Source organism: Piliocolobus tephrosceles, chromosome 18 (genome assembly GCF_002776525.5).
Source record: "Piliocolobus tephrosceles isolate RC106 chromosome 18, ASM277652v3, whole genome shotgun sequence".
In the NCBI taxonomy this organism is placed as follows: domain Eukaryota; kingdom Metazoa; phylum Chordata; class Mammalia; order Primates; family Cercopithecidae; genus Piliocolobus; species Piliocolobus tephrosceles.
In genome coordinates this window covers 45,243,457-45,262,145 of record NC_045451.1, presented here as the reverse complement: position 1 = coordinate 45,262,145, position 18,689 = coordinate 45,243,457, and the positions used below count along the sequence as shown (strand labels likewise).

The 18,689-nt window shown below is 36.1% G+C and overlaps 1 protein-coding gene across 2 annotated transcripts in view; it reads left to right on the top strand.

The window, feature by feature from the left end:
* KIAA1328 (KIAA1328 ortholog) overlaps positions 1–18,689 on the top strand; it is a 415,804-nt gene that overhangs the window by 205,483 nt on the left and 191,632 nt on the right. The window contains exon 7 of one of the 2 annotated variants that reach the window (XM_026455160.1): positions 3,101–3,544. The exons of the other annotated variant lie outside the window; for it this stretch is intronic. Within the exon in view, the coding sequence (XP_026310945.1) occupies positions 3,101–3,133 (33 nt within the window). The 3' untranslated portion in view covers positions 3,134–3,544. Of the gene's footprint in view, positions 1–3,100; positions 3,545–18,689 lie in introns of those variants that run through there. 2 annotated transcript variants of the gene reach the window in all.

Sequence of the window (18,689 nt, the reverse complement as noted above, 5' to 3'; positions counted from 1 at the left end):
CTTTCTTACAGTTGATCGAGTCGGTTACTGAAGCTTGTGCATTGGTCACGTAGTTCTCGTGTCATGGTTTTCATCTCTATCAGTTCTTTTAAGGTCTTCTCTGCATTGATTATTCTTGTTATCTATTCATCCATTCTTTTTTCAAGGTTTTTTGTTTCTTTGCACTGGTCATGTAGTTCCTCCTTTAGTTCTGAGAAGTTTGATCGACTGAAGCCTTCTTCTCTCAACTCGTCAGAGTCATTCTTGTCCAGCTTTGTTCTGTTGTTGGCGATGAGCTGCGTTCCTTTGGAGGTGGAAATGGGATCTGATTTTTTGAATTTCCAGCTTTTCTGCACTGTTTTTCCCCCATCTTTGTGGTTTTATCTTCCTTTGGTCTTTGATGATGGTGACGTACTGATGGGGTTTTGGTGTTGGTGTCCTTTCTGTTTGTTAGTTTTCCTTCTAACAGTCAGGGCCCTCAGCTGCAGGTCTGTTGGAGTCTGCTTGAGGTCCACTCCAGACTCTGTTTGCCTGGGTAGCAGCAGCGGAGGCTGCAGAAGATAGAATATTGCTGAACAGTGAGTGTTGCTGTCTGATTCTTGCTCTGGAATCTTCATCTCAGGGGTGTACCCAGCCATGTGAGGTGTGAGGTGTCGGTCTGCACCTAGTCGGGGATGTCTGCCAGTTAGGCTACTCAGGGGTCAGGGACCCACTTGAGCAGGCAGTCTGTCTGTTCTCAGATCTCAGCCTCTGTCCTGGGAGATCCACTGCTCTCTTCAAAGCTGTCAGACAGGGACATTTACATCTGCAGAGGTTTCTGCTGCTTTTTTTTAACTATGCCCTTTCCCCAGAGGTGGAGTCTACAGAGGCAGGCAGGCCTCCTTGAGCTGTGGTGTTCTCCACCCAATTCGAGTTTCCCGGAGGCTTTGTTTACCTACTTAAGCCTCAGCAATGTCAGGTGCCCCTCCCCCAGCCTCGCTGCCTCCTTGCAGTTAGATCTCAGACTGCTGTGCCAGCAATGAGGGAGGCTCTGTGGGTGTGGGACCCTCCAGGCCAGGTGTGGGATATAATCTCCTGGTGTGCCGTTTGCTAAGACCGTTGGTAAAGCGCAGTATTAGGGTGGGAGTTACCCGATTTTCCAGGTGTTGTGTGTCTCAATTTCCTTTGGCTAGGAAAAAGAATTCTCTTCCCCCTTGCGCTTCCCAGGTGAGGCGATGCCTCTCCCTGCTTCAGCTCTCGCTGGTGGTGCTGCACCCGTGTACCAGCACTGACTGTCTGACACGCCCCAGTGAGATGAATCTGGTACCTCAGTTGAAAATGCAGAAAACACCCGTGTTTTGTGTCACTCAGGCTAGGAGCTGGAGGCTGGAACTGTTCCTGTTCCGCCATCTTGGGCGCCTCCGTCCAATTTCATTGATTTTTTTAACAAAACATCTTTTATTCGATTTTCTCTGTTGTTTATTTTCTGTTTCATTTGTTTCTGCCCTTATGTTAATTTTTCCTTCATTCATATATTTTCCAGTTTTAGTTTGCATTTTTTTTACTAACTTGCTAGGATGAGAATTTAGATTATTGATTTGAAACATAATTTCTTTTCTAATATAAACATTTAAAGCTATAAATTTCCCTCCGAACTCCATTAGCTACATTTTATTGTGTTTTAATTTTGATTAATTTCAAAATATTTCTGAAGTATTCTTGTTATTTCCTCTTTGAACAGTTTATAGTCATAAGATTCTTAATTTCCAGATACTGCCCAATCTCTGACAGCTTTCTGTAGTATATTTCTAATTTAATTCCCTCATTGTCAGAAAATGTGTGTTCCACAATTTCATTATCTTGAAATTATTGAGGCTTGAAAGTGTTCACCATATCATATGATATGGCCTATCTTGGTATAAATCTTTCATCTGCATGAAAAATAATATAATCAGCATTTATTGGATGCAGTGTTCTGTTTATCAGCAGGGTCAATATTTTTCTATTTATTTATTTATTTAACTTTAAGTTCTAGGGTACATGTGCACAATGTGCAGATTTGTTACATAGGTATACATGTGCCATGTTGGTTTGCTGCACCCATTAACTCGTCATTTACATTAGGTATTTCTCCTAATGCTATCTCTCCCCCTTGTCCCCACCCTACATCAGGCCCCAGTGTGTGATGTTCCCCACCCTGTGTCCAAGTCTTCTCATTGTTCAGTTCCCACCTATGAGTGGGAACATGTGGTGTTTGGTTTTCTGTCCTTGCGATAGTTTGCTCAGAATGATGGTTTCCAGCTGCATCCATGTACCTACAAAGGATATGAACTCATCCTTTTTTATGACTGCATAGTATTCCATGGTGTGTATTTGCCACATTTTCTTAGTCTAATCTGTCACTGATGGACATTTGGGTTGGTTCCAAGTCTTTGCTATTGTGAATAGTGCCACAATAAACATATGTGTGCATGTGCCTTTATAGTAGCATGATTTATAATCCTTTGGGTATATACCCATATAGTGTTGTTCAGGTGTTCTGTATGCCTATTGAATTTTAGTAGACTTTTTCCATCAGTTAGTAAGAGAGATCTTTGGAATTTCCAACGATGATTGTGTTTTTTTTTTTCCTTTCCATCTTTCCACCATGTATTTTGAATTTCAGCTATTAAATTCATTCACATTTAGGATTGTTATATAGTCTTGGTGCATTAACTTCTTAACACTTTGAAACATGCCTCTTTATCCCTGTTGTTATCACTTCTTTTGAAATATACCTAATACGTTATTAATATAGCCACTTCAGCTTTTTTATAGTTAGTATTTGTGGAATATGTCCTTTTCAGTCCTTCTACTTTTTCGCCACCTTTGTCTTTAATAATTAAAGGAGGGCTCTCATAGATAGTGCATAGTTTGCTTTTGATTTATAATCTAGCCTGACAGTCTCTGGACTTACACTGGAGTATTTGAATCCTTTACCCTTGCCATTATCAACTTGATGGAGTCAGTTATATCACCTTTTAATTTATTTTCTATTTTTCAGTTTCATATTTAGGGTTTTTTAACCTTCTTTTAAATAACTGTGTAGTTTTAGTGTTTATTATTTCTATTCTGTACTCATTATATTTGTTTAATTTTTTAGTGGTTTTTCCGGGATTGCAATATGAACCCTTAGAAGTCTATTTTCATGCTGGATGTGGTGGCTCACACCTGTATTCCCAGCACTTTGGGAGACTGAGGCAGGTGGATCGCTTGACCCCAGGAGTTCAAGACCAGCCTGGGCAACATGGTGAAACCCCAACTCTGTAAAGAAAGAAACAAAAATACTAGCCGGTTATGGTAACATACTCCTGTAGACCCAGCTACTGAGGAGGCTGAGGCAGGAGAATCTCTGGAGCCCAAGAGGTCAAGGCTACGGTCATCTGTGATTGTGCCACTGCATTCCAGCCAGGGCAACAGAGCAAGACCTTGTCTCAAAAACAAAAAGTCTGCTTTCAAGTAATATTTACCAGATCATGTGTAATGTCTAATGTATAACTGCATAAAAGAGTGCTTCAATTTCCCACTTCCATTTGTTCTGTTATTATTGTCACATATTTACTTCTACATGTGTTGTGTACACCACAATTTTATTATTATTGCATTAAATTAACAATCATTTTAAATAGATATGAAAAATATTGCTTGTATTTCCATTTCTAGCAGTTTACATTCTTTTTTTAGATCCTAGTTTTCATCTAATATCATTTTACTTATACCTGGAGATAGGTGTTTGTTTATGGTCATGCAGTTTTTCTGGAATAATTTTTTTCATCTTTTGTATCTATTTCACTTTCAGTTTTTAAAGGAAATTTTTCTGATTAGCAACTTGGTGTTTTTTTGCTTCTATTCATCACTTTCATAATATTGTATCATTTTTCATTTATTATGGCTTCCATGGTTGGTTGGTTGGTTTGTTTCTTTGTTTTTGAGACAGATCCCCAAGCCAGAGTACAATGGCACGATCTTGGCTCACCGCAACCTCCACCTCCTGAATTCAAGCAATTCTCCTGCCCCAGCCTCCTGAGTAGCTGGGATTACAGGCATGTGGCACCATGCCCAGCTAATTTTGCATTTTTAGTGGAGATGGGGTTTCTCCATGTTGGTCAGGCTGGTCTGGAACTCCTGCCCTCAGGTGATCCACCCACCTCGGCCTCCCAAAGTGCTGGGATTACAGGCATGAGCCATCATGCCCAGCTGCATGTTTTTTAAATAAATGATATTCTGCTGTCATTCTTATTTTGTTCCTTTGTATGCAACGTCTTTTAAGCCTGCTTACTCTTGCAGTCTTTCTTCACTAGTTTTTAGAAATATGATAATGATGTGCTTGATGTTGCATGGGTTTATAATGTCAAATTTTTACTTTTCCCCTATTAAATACCATTTGGTTATTTTTAATATCTTTTATTATCATTACATTCATGTTTTCCTTTAAATTCTTAATTATGATGAGCTTATTTATAATAGGACTTTTGAAATCCTCATGTGCTAATTCTATCAGTTGTCATCTCCAGGTGTTTTTCTGTTGACTTACTAGTCATATTTCATCATATATGTTGTAAGTTTTTATTAGGTGCTTATCAATATAGATGTTACATTAATGATTATCTTGATTTTATTGTGTTCCTTTACATTGTTAATTCTGACAGGCATTTAAGTTGTTTGTAGATCAGATCTTTTTAAGACTTGTTTTTAAGCTTTGTTAAGGCTAGTCTGTAGGGTAGTCTTTTCTCTAACAACTGCTTAGCTCTTTCTGTTTCTCAGTAAAGTTGAGTGCCCTGGGATCAACCATTCTGACGAGACAAAACGTGAACATATCCTTGTACTTTGTGACTTCTGGGAAGTGTTTCATTTACAACTCCCTGGTAACAACAATTTTCTAAACAATTTGAGTTTCACTCTACATATGTGCAGTCTTAGCAAAACTCAAGAAGGCTTCTGTGCTGATTACTCAACTGTTTTTCTGTGTAGCACTCTCTTTTCTAAGGATTCTGTCATGCAATTTCTGGCCACCTCAACCTCCCTGAACTCTGCAGCAAGACCTCTTTGTTCTGCTTAGGATTTTTCTCACTGAACCATAGTCTGGACTGTTTATCTAAACACAAATTTATTTCCATTTTAGGACTTAGCTCATTTGTTTGCTATCTTTCAGGATCATATATGTACACTGCTTGAATATCTGAATGTATAAAATGTCAGAATATGTAAAACAACTGGTTTCAGACATTGTTCAGACCAGCTATATATTTTGTCTAACTTTCTAATTTTTTCTACTGGGTAGATAAGTGTGTTTCCTCCTACCCCAAAATACTCCAAAATAATAATTCTAACTGAAACCATCTTTTAAATGTGTTGAATTTTAGCATACAAATTTTGTGGTATTCTTAGGAAAACAAAGGCTTTATGGAGAGGAAAGTGTGTCATGGGCATAATAAGTGCATAGTAATAAAACTTATAGAGATTTCAGTATTAAATGATTTTTGCTGTTTTAAAGAAGGTATAATAGGAAAACAAAGTATATAATCTGGGCCAAAAAGTACTTAAATGGGAAATTTTAGGGAAAGAGAAACTACACTTTTATCAGATTTGTTGTAACTTGTAATTAAAGACAGCCCAAATTGATATATAATAGGAGTCTTGTAAAGTATTTATTTTGAGAGCCTAAAATAAAAAAATGGAATTAAGAGTTGAATAAGAACTACAGAAACAGATTTGTTTTCTGAAATATTGGCTCTCAGGCTGGGAATCAAACTTCATGGTTTTCTCTAGGTTAAGTTCCTTTGGGCAACTGCTTTAGCTTTTTAACATTTCCTTATTTGAATTAGAGTTAACTCGTAATACAAATAACCTTGAGTTCACCCAGTAGAAGGTGCTTTCATCAGATATATCTCATTTGCTTTTTTTATGGTACAGTGCTTTGTAAAAATCTATTAATACTCTTAAATAATAAAGAAATATGAAACATAGTTACTAACAGTTTAAAAATGCTCTGCATTCGAATGGTTTCTTTGTATTCTTCTCGTAAATACATTTGGCCTTGAAATAAAAGCGAATTCAGATGAACTAGGAAGTAAAGCATTTGGTCAATATTGTAAAACAAAAGAGCAATATGAGGTAATGTGATACTGTGCAGGACTAAAAGGCACATTGAAAAGTAATGGATACAAAATGTGAATAGAGAGGAAAGCATAAGAATTAGAAAGGACTCCATGTGATTTTCTTTTATTAGTTACCTATAGACCACCACATAAGACCTTTAAGGAAAAGGTAATTTATTGACAGAGGGTATTTACTTTAATGGGAAAGAATTATTTGTTCCAGTATTCTCAAAAGGATAATTGGTGATAGATATGTAGATATAGACCAGTCATAGGGGAGGAGGCCAGAGCAGGAAAGGAAATTGTGTGCACCTCATTGTATCAGGTGAGGAACTGAAAACATCTGAAGTGAATGCTTACCTCCCATAGCCAGGTAGAATCCATCATGATGCCAGAAGGTATTTGCTAGTGCAGTGGTTCTCAAAATGTGTTCCCCAGTCCAGCAGCATCAGCGTCACCTGGGCACTTTTGAAAAATGCAGATCCTCAGGCCCTACTCCATGCCTACTAAATTAGAAAGTCTGGAGGTGGAGCCCAGATATATGCATTTTAGCAAACCTTCCAGCTGAGTTTCATGAACACAAAAGTTTGAGAACCTCTGTGCTAGTGTAATGGAGATGTCATCTGTTATTCAAATTGCTGGTGAGTCCTTTACATGCAGTTTTATGAATGTATTTTCCAAAATTATCTATCTTGGGGCAGACAGGATTAGAAATATTTTCTGTCAAAAGAAATGACCAGTGTGCTTAAATAACACAGCACTAAAAAATAAAGAAGAGTCTCCAAGATAGAAAATAAGCAAAACTCAGCTTCATGTCTACGAGTCCTCCCATATTATACTTTCATCCATTCTTGTATGATGTGATTTTTTTCTGAGCTTGATCTATGTTGATAGGATTTAAACTAATTTTGGTTTGGTTCAAGATAATCAAATACACTGTTTTCAGCACACACAATAAAAGAGTCTTTAAGCTTAAAAGGGTTATAAAACCAGTTTGAAATGTATTAAAGTGAAATGTTTTATCAGTACAACTTTTTCTGACTTAATTGTTACTCTTTTGTTTTTCTCTCTCCTGCTTTCTTTCGTCTACTTCTCACTGTTCTCTTTCATTCCTTACTACTTTTCCATGGCACCTAAGCTTTCTCTCCTGCCTTTGCCTCAAATCAAAGTATGCCTTCAGAAAAGATAATTCTATGTTTAGTCAGATTTAGATTTAAGAATAGTAGAAAGGTATTATCTGAATGGCTACTTCTGTTGTCCCAGTAATGGCCACTTCTGTTGTCCCAGTAATGGCCAAAAAAGGGTCACGTTGTTATGTAAGCATTTGATTATAGATATTCTTGGTGCTGCCTTGCTTCTTTGCTCAGAAAACTGCTCTGAAAGAAACCACACTTGGTTTGAGTTGTTTCTGGAGCATTGAAAGGTAACTTTGTTACATCCAAATTTAATGACTTATAGGAAAGAAGCAGTTTGTCCTGAACTTCTCTCTGTAAGAGAAAGTTTTTGTTCACAAAGTAATTAAAAAAAAGACTGGACTAGGGTTTCATTTAAATCACTGTATCATTAGGACTTAGCTACTAAGCCTGATATAGACCCTGAATGCTGTCTATCTTTTGAAGTTGTGCCAGTCTACCTAGGTGAGACTGATTGGTAGAAGCCTTTTACATACAACTCGTTTGGACAGATGGTCTATATTAAACAGATCATAACTTTTTGGCATGCACAGCTATTCTATACAATTTGAGTTGATTAGTTCTTGTTGAGACATGCAGAAACATGAAGACTGTTGCCAATAAGCCTGGTCCATGCTCATGGACACCTGCTCTTTTTATTTGGGGTCATTGCATGGGCTGTCCTCATAGTTTAAATGCCCAAAGGCCACCCTCTTTCCACATGAAAAGTGAGTTCAGCTTTGTGTTGTTTACATGCACACACACACACACACACACAGACACACACATACACCTGAAGTCACATTTTAGGACACTTTTCCATGAGCAGGGCCCCCATTTTCTGGTTCACATTTAGTCTAGATTAAAGAACTAATTTATTTTTTGTGTTCTTCAAGCTGTTGCAAATAACAAAATAGCTTGATCATCCTAATTATGACATCAGCCAAAATATGCTGAAGAGTTATACCTCACAATGATATACAGACCCTAAGAAACCATATATTATAAATATTCTTGTAACTTTATGAATTTTCATCATCACTCACTCTTAGCAGTAAAGAAAGCAACATCTGGCCCAGTATTTGAAGTGCTTGTATTTTCTGTTGTCTTTAGTTAACTAAATAACTTTATTTATTTTTACCTGTTTTCTACAAACTCTATTGTTCATTGGTTATATATTGCCATAAGTATTATATAGGGACTTATATAAAAAAATCTCTCCTCAAATCAAATGACTTTTCAGCTAATCGACTCTAAAAGGCCCATCTGAAATGAGATAAAGTTGAAGGGTTGATCTCTCACATTAATGACAGATTACATATCTTAGTAAGTGGGATCTTGTAAGAATGGCAGAAAGAAATCCTAAGGCAAGTACCAGAGGCCATAAGGGTTCATTTAGTTACTATAATTCACCCCAATTACTCTTCATCAAATAGCCCTATTTTTATTGTCTTTATACTACTTACCATTGGCCTCATAATTTAGTTTTTTACTTGTTTGTCTCTTTCCACTAGAATATGGGTTTTTATTAGAGCAGGCTCTTTGTCTTCCCTGATGATTCCACAATACCTAGAACACACTGCATAGATGATCAGTATCCAATAAATATTACTAAATATATGAAAGAAGGTTGTCTTTGGCCAGGCATGGTGGTTCATGCCTGTAATCCCAGCACTTTGGGAGGCCAAGGCAGGTGGATCACCTGAGGTCAGGAGATCGAGACCAACCTGGCCAATGTGGTGAAACCCCATCTCCATCCTCCACCCTAATCTTTTTAATATGCAAATGGGTTTTCTACCTGACCAGACCATGTTGTCTGCTCCTTACTATACACATAGTTGAGAAAAGGGAAGATGGGCCAGGCACTGTGGCTCACACCTGTAATCCCAGCACTTTGGGAGGCCGAGGCGGACTGATCACGAGACGTCAGGAGATCGAGACCATCGTGGCTAGCACAGTGAAACCTGGTCTCTACTAAAAATACAAAAATTAGCCTGGCGTGGTGACACACCCCTATAGTCCCAGCTACTCGGGAGACTGAGGCAGGAGAATGGCGTGAACCCAGGAGGCAGAGGTTGCAGTGAGGTGAGATTGTGCCACTGCACTCCAGCCTGGGTGGCAGAGTGAGACTCCATCTCAAAAAAACAAAAACAAAAAAAGAAAGAAAAGAAAAGGGAAGATGGCTGCCATGTCAAATATGCCTAGCCCACAGGTAGCCTTTTTCTGTTGGCACAGCTGCTGGAATTTACCTATGCAAGCTTTTAGCTTGCTTATCTATGCTTGCAGCTTGATTTTTCAGGCTGCTTTTTGTTTGGGAAGAAATGACTTGGGGCTGCTTTTTATAAAAAAGGAAACCTTACCAAGGACTTTTCTTACCCTCGCTATCTGCCTAAATAATTTCTTTTTAACTCCTATATCAGAAGTCTTACACTTCTTTAGTTCACTTTATTCATATAAATGTTATTCATTTTGATGCTGTTCTGAATGTAATTTTCTTAATTTTATTTTCAGATCATTTATAGTTAGTATATTAAGATATAATGGATGTTTGTGTATGATTGCTTATAGTTAGTATATAAAAATATAATTGGTGTTTGTGTAATTGATCTTGTAGTCTGTGACCTTGCTGAACTTATTATTTTAGTAGTTTCGTTTTGTTTGTAGATTTCTTAGGATTTTCTACATAAAGGATATGTTATGGCACCTGTGAATAAAATGTTTTACCTTCTTTTCATAATGTATGTCTTTTTTTTCTTGCCTTATTGCACTGAATAGAACTTTTAGTACAGTGTTGACCAGAAGACATAAGAATACACATATGTGTTTTGTTTCTGATCTTGGAGGAAAAGCATTGTCTTTTACCATTTCACCATTAAGTACATTAAGTGAAACATACAGCTGCAGATTTTTTTATAGATTATCTTATAATTGAGAACGTTATCTTTCTTCCTAGTTTTTTGACAGTCTTTATCATAAGTAAATGTTGAATTTTGTTAGATGCTTTTTCTGTTTCATGGAGATGATCTTTTGGTTTTGGGGTTTTGCTCTTCATTTTCCTTATACATTGCATGAATTGGTTGTTTGATAATAAACCAACCTTACATTTCTGGTATAATCTTCACTTGATCATTGTATATAAGTCCTTTTATCTTATATGAGATTTCATTTGCTAATATTTTCTTGACGGTTTTTAGGTCTACATTCCTAGGAGTATATTGGTCCTTGTTTTTATGTGAGATCTTTGTATATTTTTGGTATTACGGTAATAGTTGTCTCATATAATATGTTTAACAGTATTTCCTCCTCTATTTTCTGCAAATTTATGAATGATTGTTGTTAATTCTTTAAATATTTGATAGAATTAATTAGTAAAGACAACTAGGTCTGAGTTTTTTTTTTTGTGGAAATGTTTTTTCAATACCAATCCAGTTTTTTCTTTGAGGTTCTATTAGGTTTTTTTTGGTTTTGTTTTTGTTTTAAATATTTTTTTGAGATGGAATCTCGCTCTGTTGCCAGGCTGGAGTGCAGTGGCACAATCTCAGAGCACTGCAACCTCTGCCTCCCGGGTTCAAGCACTTCTCCTGCCTCAGCCTCTCAAGTAGCTGGGACTACAGTCACACGCCACCACGCCCAGCTAATTTTTGTATTTTTAGTAGAGATGGGGTTTCACCGTGTTGGCCAGGATGGTCTCAATCTCTTGACCTTGTGATCCGCCCGCCTTGGCCTCCCAAAGCATTGGGATTACAGGCATGAGCCACCGCACCTGGCCTATTAGTTTTTTATATGAAACAGATTATAACAAACTTAGCAGCTTTTTCATATATTATCAATTAATTGTCTAGTTCTGTAGGTCAGAAGTCTGGTTGAGCTTCACTGGGTTCTCCACTGGATACTTATAGACCTGAAATGTAGGTGTCTGTTAGACTGGTCTCTTATTTGGACACTCTTGGGAAGAATCTGCCTCCAAGCTCATTCAGGTTTTGGCAAAATTCAGTTCCTTGCAACGTAGGGCTGAGGTCTGCTTTTCCTTGCAGTCTTCCATGTAAGGGCCACTCTCATCTTAATAGAGGCTGCACACATTTCTCCACACCTGACCCCCACCATCAAGCCAGCAACAGCATGTCAAATCCTTCTTATGCTTCAAATCTCATTGACTTCCCCTTTTGCCACCACTCTTAGAAAACTTTTCTTTTAAGGGCTTGTGTGATTAGGTTAGGCCATTCTGAATGATCTTTTTTTTGCCATGTGATGCAGTGTAATTATGGTTAGTAGCACCAAAGGTGAAGAGCATGTAGTCCATCTTAAAATTTTGACTACTTACGAGTCTATTCAGATTTTCTATATTTTTTGAGTCAATTTCAGTAACTTATCTTCTATTAATAATCTGTTTCATCTAAGTTGTCTGATCTGTTGCCATGTATTTTTCATAGTATTTATTTTAATTTCAATAAGGTCGGCAGTCTGACTTTATGGTCTCCTCTTTAATTCCTGATTTTAGTAATCTGTATCTTGTTTTATTTTATTAATAAGTATAACTAAAAGTTTGTCAACTGTGTTATCTTTTCTAAAACTAACTTTGGATTTCATTGATTTTTTTCCAATTTTGTTTTTGTTTTCTCTAATAATTTTTATTTTCTCTCGTGCTTGCTTTGGTTTTACTTTGTTCTTCTTTTTCTAGCTTCTTAATTTAGAAGCTTACGTTATTGACTTGAGTCTTTTTTATTCCTTTTCTGATATAGATGTTTAAAGCTATAAATCTGCTGCTTTGGCTGCACTAAATATTAATTTTGATATTCATTGTTTTTATTTTTACTCAGTGAAAATATTTTCTTCCTTTCCCTTTGACTTCCTTTTCAATCCATGATTTTAGATGTATATTAATTTTTAAATATTTGGGGATTTTTCCAAAATGTTGTTGTTGATTTCTGATTTAAATCTATAATGATTGGAGAATATATTTTCTGTGATTTCAATTCTTTTAAATTTGTTAATTTTTAACAAATTTGTTAATTTAAAAAAATTAAAAATTTTAAAGACTATTTTATATGTTATTAAAAATAATGTGTATATTGCTCTTGTTGGGTAGAGCATTCTGTAGATGTCAGTTAAGTCAAGTTGATTAATAATATTGTTCAAATCTTTTATATCTTTGCTGATTTTTTGTTCAGTTGTTCCAGCAAGTATTGAAAATGGTATATTGAAGTCTGATGCTTGTTAGTATAAAATTGTTTCTTTTTCAGTTTTGTCAATTTTTATTTCATGTGCCTTGGGACTCAGTTGTTAGACTTATATATAATTATTATGTCTTTCTTATTAATTTACTGTTTTATCAGTATGAAATCACCTTCTTCGTATATAATAATGTTTCAAGCTTAAAGTTTGATATTAGTATAACTACTTCATTTTTCTTGTATTTACTATTTGATAAATGTATCTTTCGCCATCCTTTTACTTCAAGTTATTTATGTGTGAATCTGACATGTATTATGGACCACGTACATTTGGACCTTCTTATTTTATCTAGTTTGACAATCTTTGTCTTTTGGTTGAATGACTTAATTTATTTGCTTTCAATGTAATTGTGATATGGTTGGATTTATGTCCTCCATTTTGCTGTTTTATTTTGTATATGCCCATGATGTCTTACTCTTGTGCTCCTTCCTTACTGCCTTTTTTGTGTTCGTGTTTGTGTGTGTGTGTGTGTGTATACATTTTGTATAACATTTAAATTCCTTGACTGTTTTTTGGTGCTTCTAAAAATCATTGCTTTAGGGATTGCAATATGCTTCTTAACCTATTACAGTCTTCTTAAGGTGAATATCAACAGTATTCCAATAAAATACAAACTTTGTTTCAGTGTAACATTTACTCCTCTATTTGCTGTGCTGTTATCTTCATACAGATAATATTTTTATGTTTTGTTTATTTTATTTTCTGAGATAGAGTCTTGCTCTGTCACCCAGGCTGGGGTGCAGTAGTGCAATCACAGCTTTAACTTCCCAGAGTCAGGTGATTCTGCCACCTCAGCCTCCAAGTAGGTGGGACTACAGACATGCATCACCACACCTAGCTAGTTTTTTTTTTTTTTTTTTTTTTTTTTTTTTTTTGTAGAGTTGGGTTTTTGCCATGTTGCCCAGGCTGGTCTTGAACTTCTGGGCTCAAGTGAGGCACCCACCTTTACCTCCCAAAATTCTGGGATTGCAGGGATGAGCCACTGCACCTAGCCATATATTTATGTTTTAATCCCAACAATACTGTTTTATACTTAATGATTTTATGTAATTGTCTTATAAAGTAATTAAGAATACATATACACCTTTCCCTACAAGATGATGTTTTCTGGTATTCATTATTTCTGTAGACTCAAGTAATTGGTGTAATTTCTTTCTAACCTAAAAGATTTTGTTCAGCGTTTCTTATAAAGGTAGGTCTACCAGCAGCTACTCTTTCAGTCTTTTGTCATTAGTTTATTTTGTTTTTAGATATGTGGATGTCTATTTTGCCTTCATGCCTTCGTTTTTGAAGATTCGTTTTGCTGGATATAAAATTCTTAGTTGACAGTTTATTTTTTTCAGAACTTTGAATATGTCATCCCACTGCCTTTTGGCTTCATTGTTTCTCGTAAGATGTTAGCTGTTAAATATAATGTTCTCTGTTTGTGGAGAGTCATTTCCCTTGCTCCTTTGGAGAATTTCTCATTGTCTTAGCTTTAGATAGTTTGACCAGGACTTATCTAGGTGTGGATCTCTTTGTGTTTATCCTACTTACAATTTGTTGAGCTTCTTGGATGTGCCGATTAATGTTTTTCTAGTCAAAATTAGCATGTTTTTGACTATAACTTTTCCAAATATTTTTCTGACGCTTTATCTCTGTCCTCTTCTTCTGGCACTCCCATTTCATGTATCTAGATATGCTTTGTCTCCCACAGGTCTCTGAGACTGTTAGCTTTTATCATTCTTTTTCTTTCTACTCTTTAGATTAAATAATCTCTACTGATCTGTTTTTAAGTTCACTGATTCTTCTGCTGTTGAGACCACCTTCTGAAGTTTGCACTTTTTGTACTTTTCAATGCTAGCATTTCCATTTGGTTCTTTGTTGTAAAAATAAAAATTCTGTCTCTTTATTGAGATTGTTTGTGGCCATTGTTATACTTACCTTTAATTCTTAAAATGTTTTCTTTTAGGTCTTTCAACACATTTATTATAGCTACTTTGAAGTTTTTCTTTACAAGTCCAATATTTGGGCTCCCTCAGAAACAGTTTCAGTTTCTATTGATTGGCTTTTTTTCCCCCCAGTCTGGGTCACTCTTTTCTGTTTCTTTGCACTTCTTTTAATTTTTTTATTTGAAAACTGGACATTTGATATAATATAGTATGGCATCTTAGGCTTCTGATACTTTCTCTTGAAAGTTGTTATTGCTGTCGTTTTGTTGTTTTAGTGACTCACCTGGATTCATTCTGTACAGTTTGTCTCCCCTGCAACATATGTTCACTGATGTAACTACTCAACCTTTTTTTTTTTAAGCCTAGCTTCATAGAGGATTGCCCTGAGTCAGCATAGCTTAATTTGAAAACAGATGATTATTGTTAATACGTTTTGCTCTAACAACTCAAGTCATTCTGGCTTCAACCCTTTGTCACTGGTCCTGTCTGTGAGTTGAGCAATGCCTTTACTTTCTGGTCTTCCTTCTCATGTCTTCTCTGTATTTGAGCAAGATACCATGTTCAAACAGAGACACTTAGATAATTAAGGCCCTCTTTTAGTCTGTAGTGAATGTGGACACAGACTTGAACAAGTATACCTCCTTCTATGCCACCTAGTATATAGGAAGCTTATCAAGACACCCTGTTGCTGTCTCATTCCCCAGTGTCCTTGTTAAATATCTGACTGCCAGACACCTACTTGCCCCATCCAGTCACTTCTACTATAAAGTGACTTATGTATTTCTAAAAGTAACTATGGTATGCAAAATCATAATAAAAACTCAGGGTTTGTGGGGGAAAGTACCATATTTTAAGATATCTCACATGTCAAACATCGAGTGTAATAGTGTTGATTTTTAATTTAACAAACCATGGACCAAATACTTCAAGTTTTTGCTTCCCAACTTTACTTAAAGCTCTGTTTAGCATTCACTTTTTGAGGTTCGGTTTGAGGGAATTCCTAGATCATTGTTTGATTATAATGTAATTGTTTTATTATAATTCTAGGGAATTTTAGACTATTGATTGAGAGTATTCCTTTTCATCTTTGTTAAGATTTATAATGGTAGTTCCTGGAATTATGGGGAATGCAGACATTTTTTTCAAGAACAGTAACTATGGATCCTATCCGTCATCTCCCTTCCTTTATTCAGAGTTGGAGCTCATAGGAACATGGTAAAGGAAAGGAGTATATTCAGGTCTCCTGTAAGATGACATATGTATTTCTAAAAATAACCAAACTCTGCAAAACCACATAGTAAAAAACACAAGGCTTGTGTGGGAAATGATATTGGGCCAAAAAACTCAAAATTTTAGGCTGGGCACTGTGGCTCATGTCTGTAATCCCAGCACTTTGGGAGGCCAAGGCAGGTGGATCACGAGGTCAGGAGTTCAAGACCAGCCTGGCCAAGATACTGAAACCTTGTCTCTACTAAAAATACAAAAAAAAATTCAGCTGGGCATGGTGGCACACAGCTGTAATCCCAGCTATTTGGGAAGCTGAGGCAGAGAATTTCTTAAACCCAGAGGCAGAGGTTGCAGCGAGCTGAGATTGCACCACTGCACTCCACCTGGGCAACAGAGTAAGACTCCATCTCAAAAAAAAAAAAAAAAAAAAAAAAAACTTAAAGCAACACTTTAAAAAAATAAGAATCTAATAAAAATAGCAGCAAAGTTTCACACTTGTTAAATGTTAAATACAATAAATATGTATACTATCAGTGTGACAGTCCACCTTGAAATAGACTTGAAGTTTTCTTAAGTGGGTATCGTAAGAGTTGTATCTTGTAAGTTATTGTCAAGTAGTGGAAGTTGGGTTTTCAGAAAGAAGAAGGAAACTTACAATATCATATATGGAAGATTGACGTGGGTTAGGAGTTAGCACTAAAAATCTCAGTAAGAATTCTTTTGTCCTTAATTCCTGAGGGATATTTTTTTGAATTTGAAATAGAGGTCTTTTGAGGTATACCTTTATAATAAATACCTGTTTTAACAAAATGGAAAATTTAATCCAATGTGTAGCCTTCTTCAGTTAACTCCTATATCACTGCTAGAAATTTTTTGCAACTTCTCAGCTACACTTGTAAGTGTACCAAGCAGCTGTAGTGCTGTTTGAAACCAGTAGTCTAGCTATTACTAGCATGAAAAGGAGCCACTTCTACAAGATTAGTGATTTACATTTAAGATCTTTCTGTATAAATAGTGCTTCCTTTTTGTGAAATCAGTTATTTTGCTCTTTGGTCTTCATTTCCAATGCTTACCAAACATTCCATTTCTTTTTTTTTTTTTTCTTTAGGCTTTCTTTTTTAAAAAATTTTTTGTTCTGCAAGTTTCCATCATCTCATAGGCTGTTTTCTTATTGACTTTATAGCACTTGAAGTTATATCAGTCGTAATCTTAAAACAAATTTTTGCTGAGTTGTCTGATAATCCTCAATGCAGATTCCTTAATGTTTATTGCTCAAGAGATATCAGATTCTCTTGTTTCTTTCAGGATACTTTACTATTTCAGGCTTCTCAATATTTGAAGCTTTCCTTTTACATGTACTGTTTGATGCTTTTGACCAGGATGTTCAGGCATTTGGGAGATGTTAATTGAGTATTTTCTTACATTCCGGAGTTCACAAATGTTGAATAGAATGATATGACTTTGTAGTATAAGACGTGAGGAACCAAGTGGTTGTTTCAGATGTGCATTTTTGTAAATTCCACTGTGGCTCACATCAGGTGGGTGCAAGTCTATGTGTTCACCTAGTGTTTTGCACAAAAAGAATTGTGTTTAAGCAAACATGAAATTTGCATTGCGTTCAGATTTTTACTGAATATGTGAATCATGTTGAAACAGGTCCACCTTTTCAGAACAGTGTTACACCTGAACTGACTGTATTCTAGATAATTTAGGTCAGTGCATCCCAAACTAACTTGTCTTTGGTGAACGGCTATGTTTGGGTTTTTTTTTTTGTTTGTTTGTTTATAATCTTCATGGACTGAAACTTTTGTAAAAATTTTTATTAATAATTTCAACAGCCATAAATTACATTTCAGTAAACAGTTTGGCTGTTATCATTGAGAAAACTGACTAACTCAGTCAGGGACTGAATGAATTTAATGTTTGATGTTAGTTTTTATGAGGGCGTTTCTATTTTTTTATTTTATTCTTAGATGGCTTTTCAGGAGACCCATCTGAAAGCCTTGGGTTTTTGAACGGGTTCTCTCTTTCTTGGTAAGCCCTGAAATCCAAATGTTGTTTCCAAAGCCCCTCTTGGCTCCTCCACTAGCACTTCTTTTACATTTTAAATTAAATTTCATTTAAAATGTCTTGAACAGAAAAGCAACGACTAATGTTAATGTCATCTTTTTTTGTTTACCTTCTGTCTGAAATCTTGGCTGTTTCCTGTTCTCAACACCTTAGTAACACTTCAGTGCCTTCAAACTAATTTTTAAAAAAATTTTTTTCCTGTCATTCATTCTTGCAGGAAGAATGCAAAAATTGCATTCTTATCCACAATAGATTCTGCCTAAACATTTTGAGAATTTTGCTCTCCTAGACCCTGAAGAAATTCTATAGCGTACTTAATCAACAAATTTTAGAAAGGTTGTTGGTGCCTGCTTTTTACATAAAAAGGTAGTTCCAGCCAGACGCGGTAGCTCACACAGGTAATCTCAGCACTTTGGAAGGCCAAGACAGGTGGATCACCTGAGGTCAGTAGTTCAAGACCAGCGTAGCCAACACGGTGAAACCCCATCTCTACTAAAAATACAAAAAATTAGCTGGGCGTGATGGCACATGCCTATAGTCCCAGCTACTCAGGAGGCTGAGGCAGGAGAAACACTTGAGCCGAGATTGCACCACTGCACTCCAGCCTGGATGGCAGTGAGTGGTTCATTTTTATGCCTTGGCAAGGTATCTACTATCTGCCTAATCTCCTGAATCTCCAAAAAGTGTTCAATATAACTTGCAGATCGGAACACTTTAATTTTAATACAATTATTTCAGTTTAGGCTGTTAGTTTTGTGGTCTATTTTAGGCTTTCCTTCTTGTCTTCTACTATCTCTCCATGTAAACTTCATATTTTGATTCCTTTGGGTACTGAGATAATTTGCCCTTTATTATTTCATTTCCTTCCAATGCCCATCACTTGGCTCATTGGCCCTCTGCTATATTAGGTGGGCATAAGAAATTAAAAGTGAAACTTCTTCCATGGCACTGATGCCGTTTTT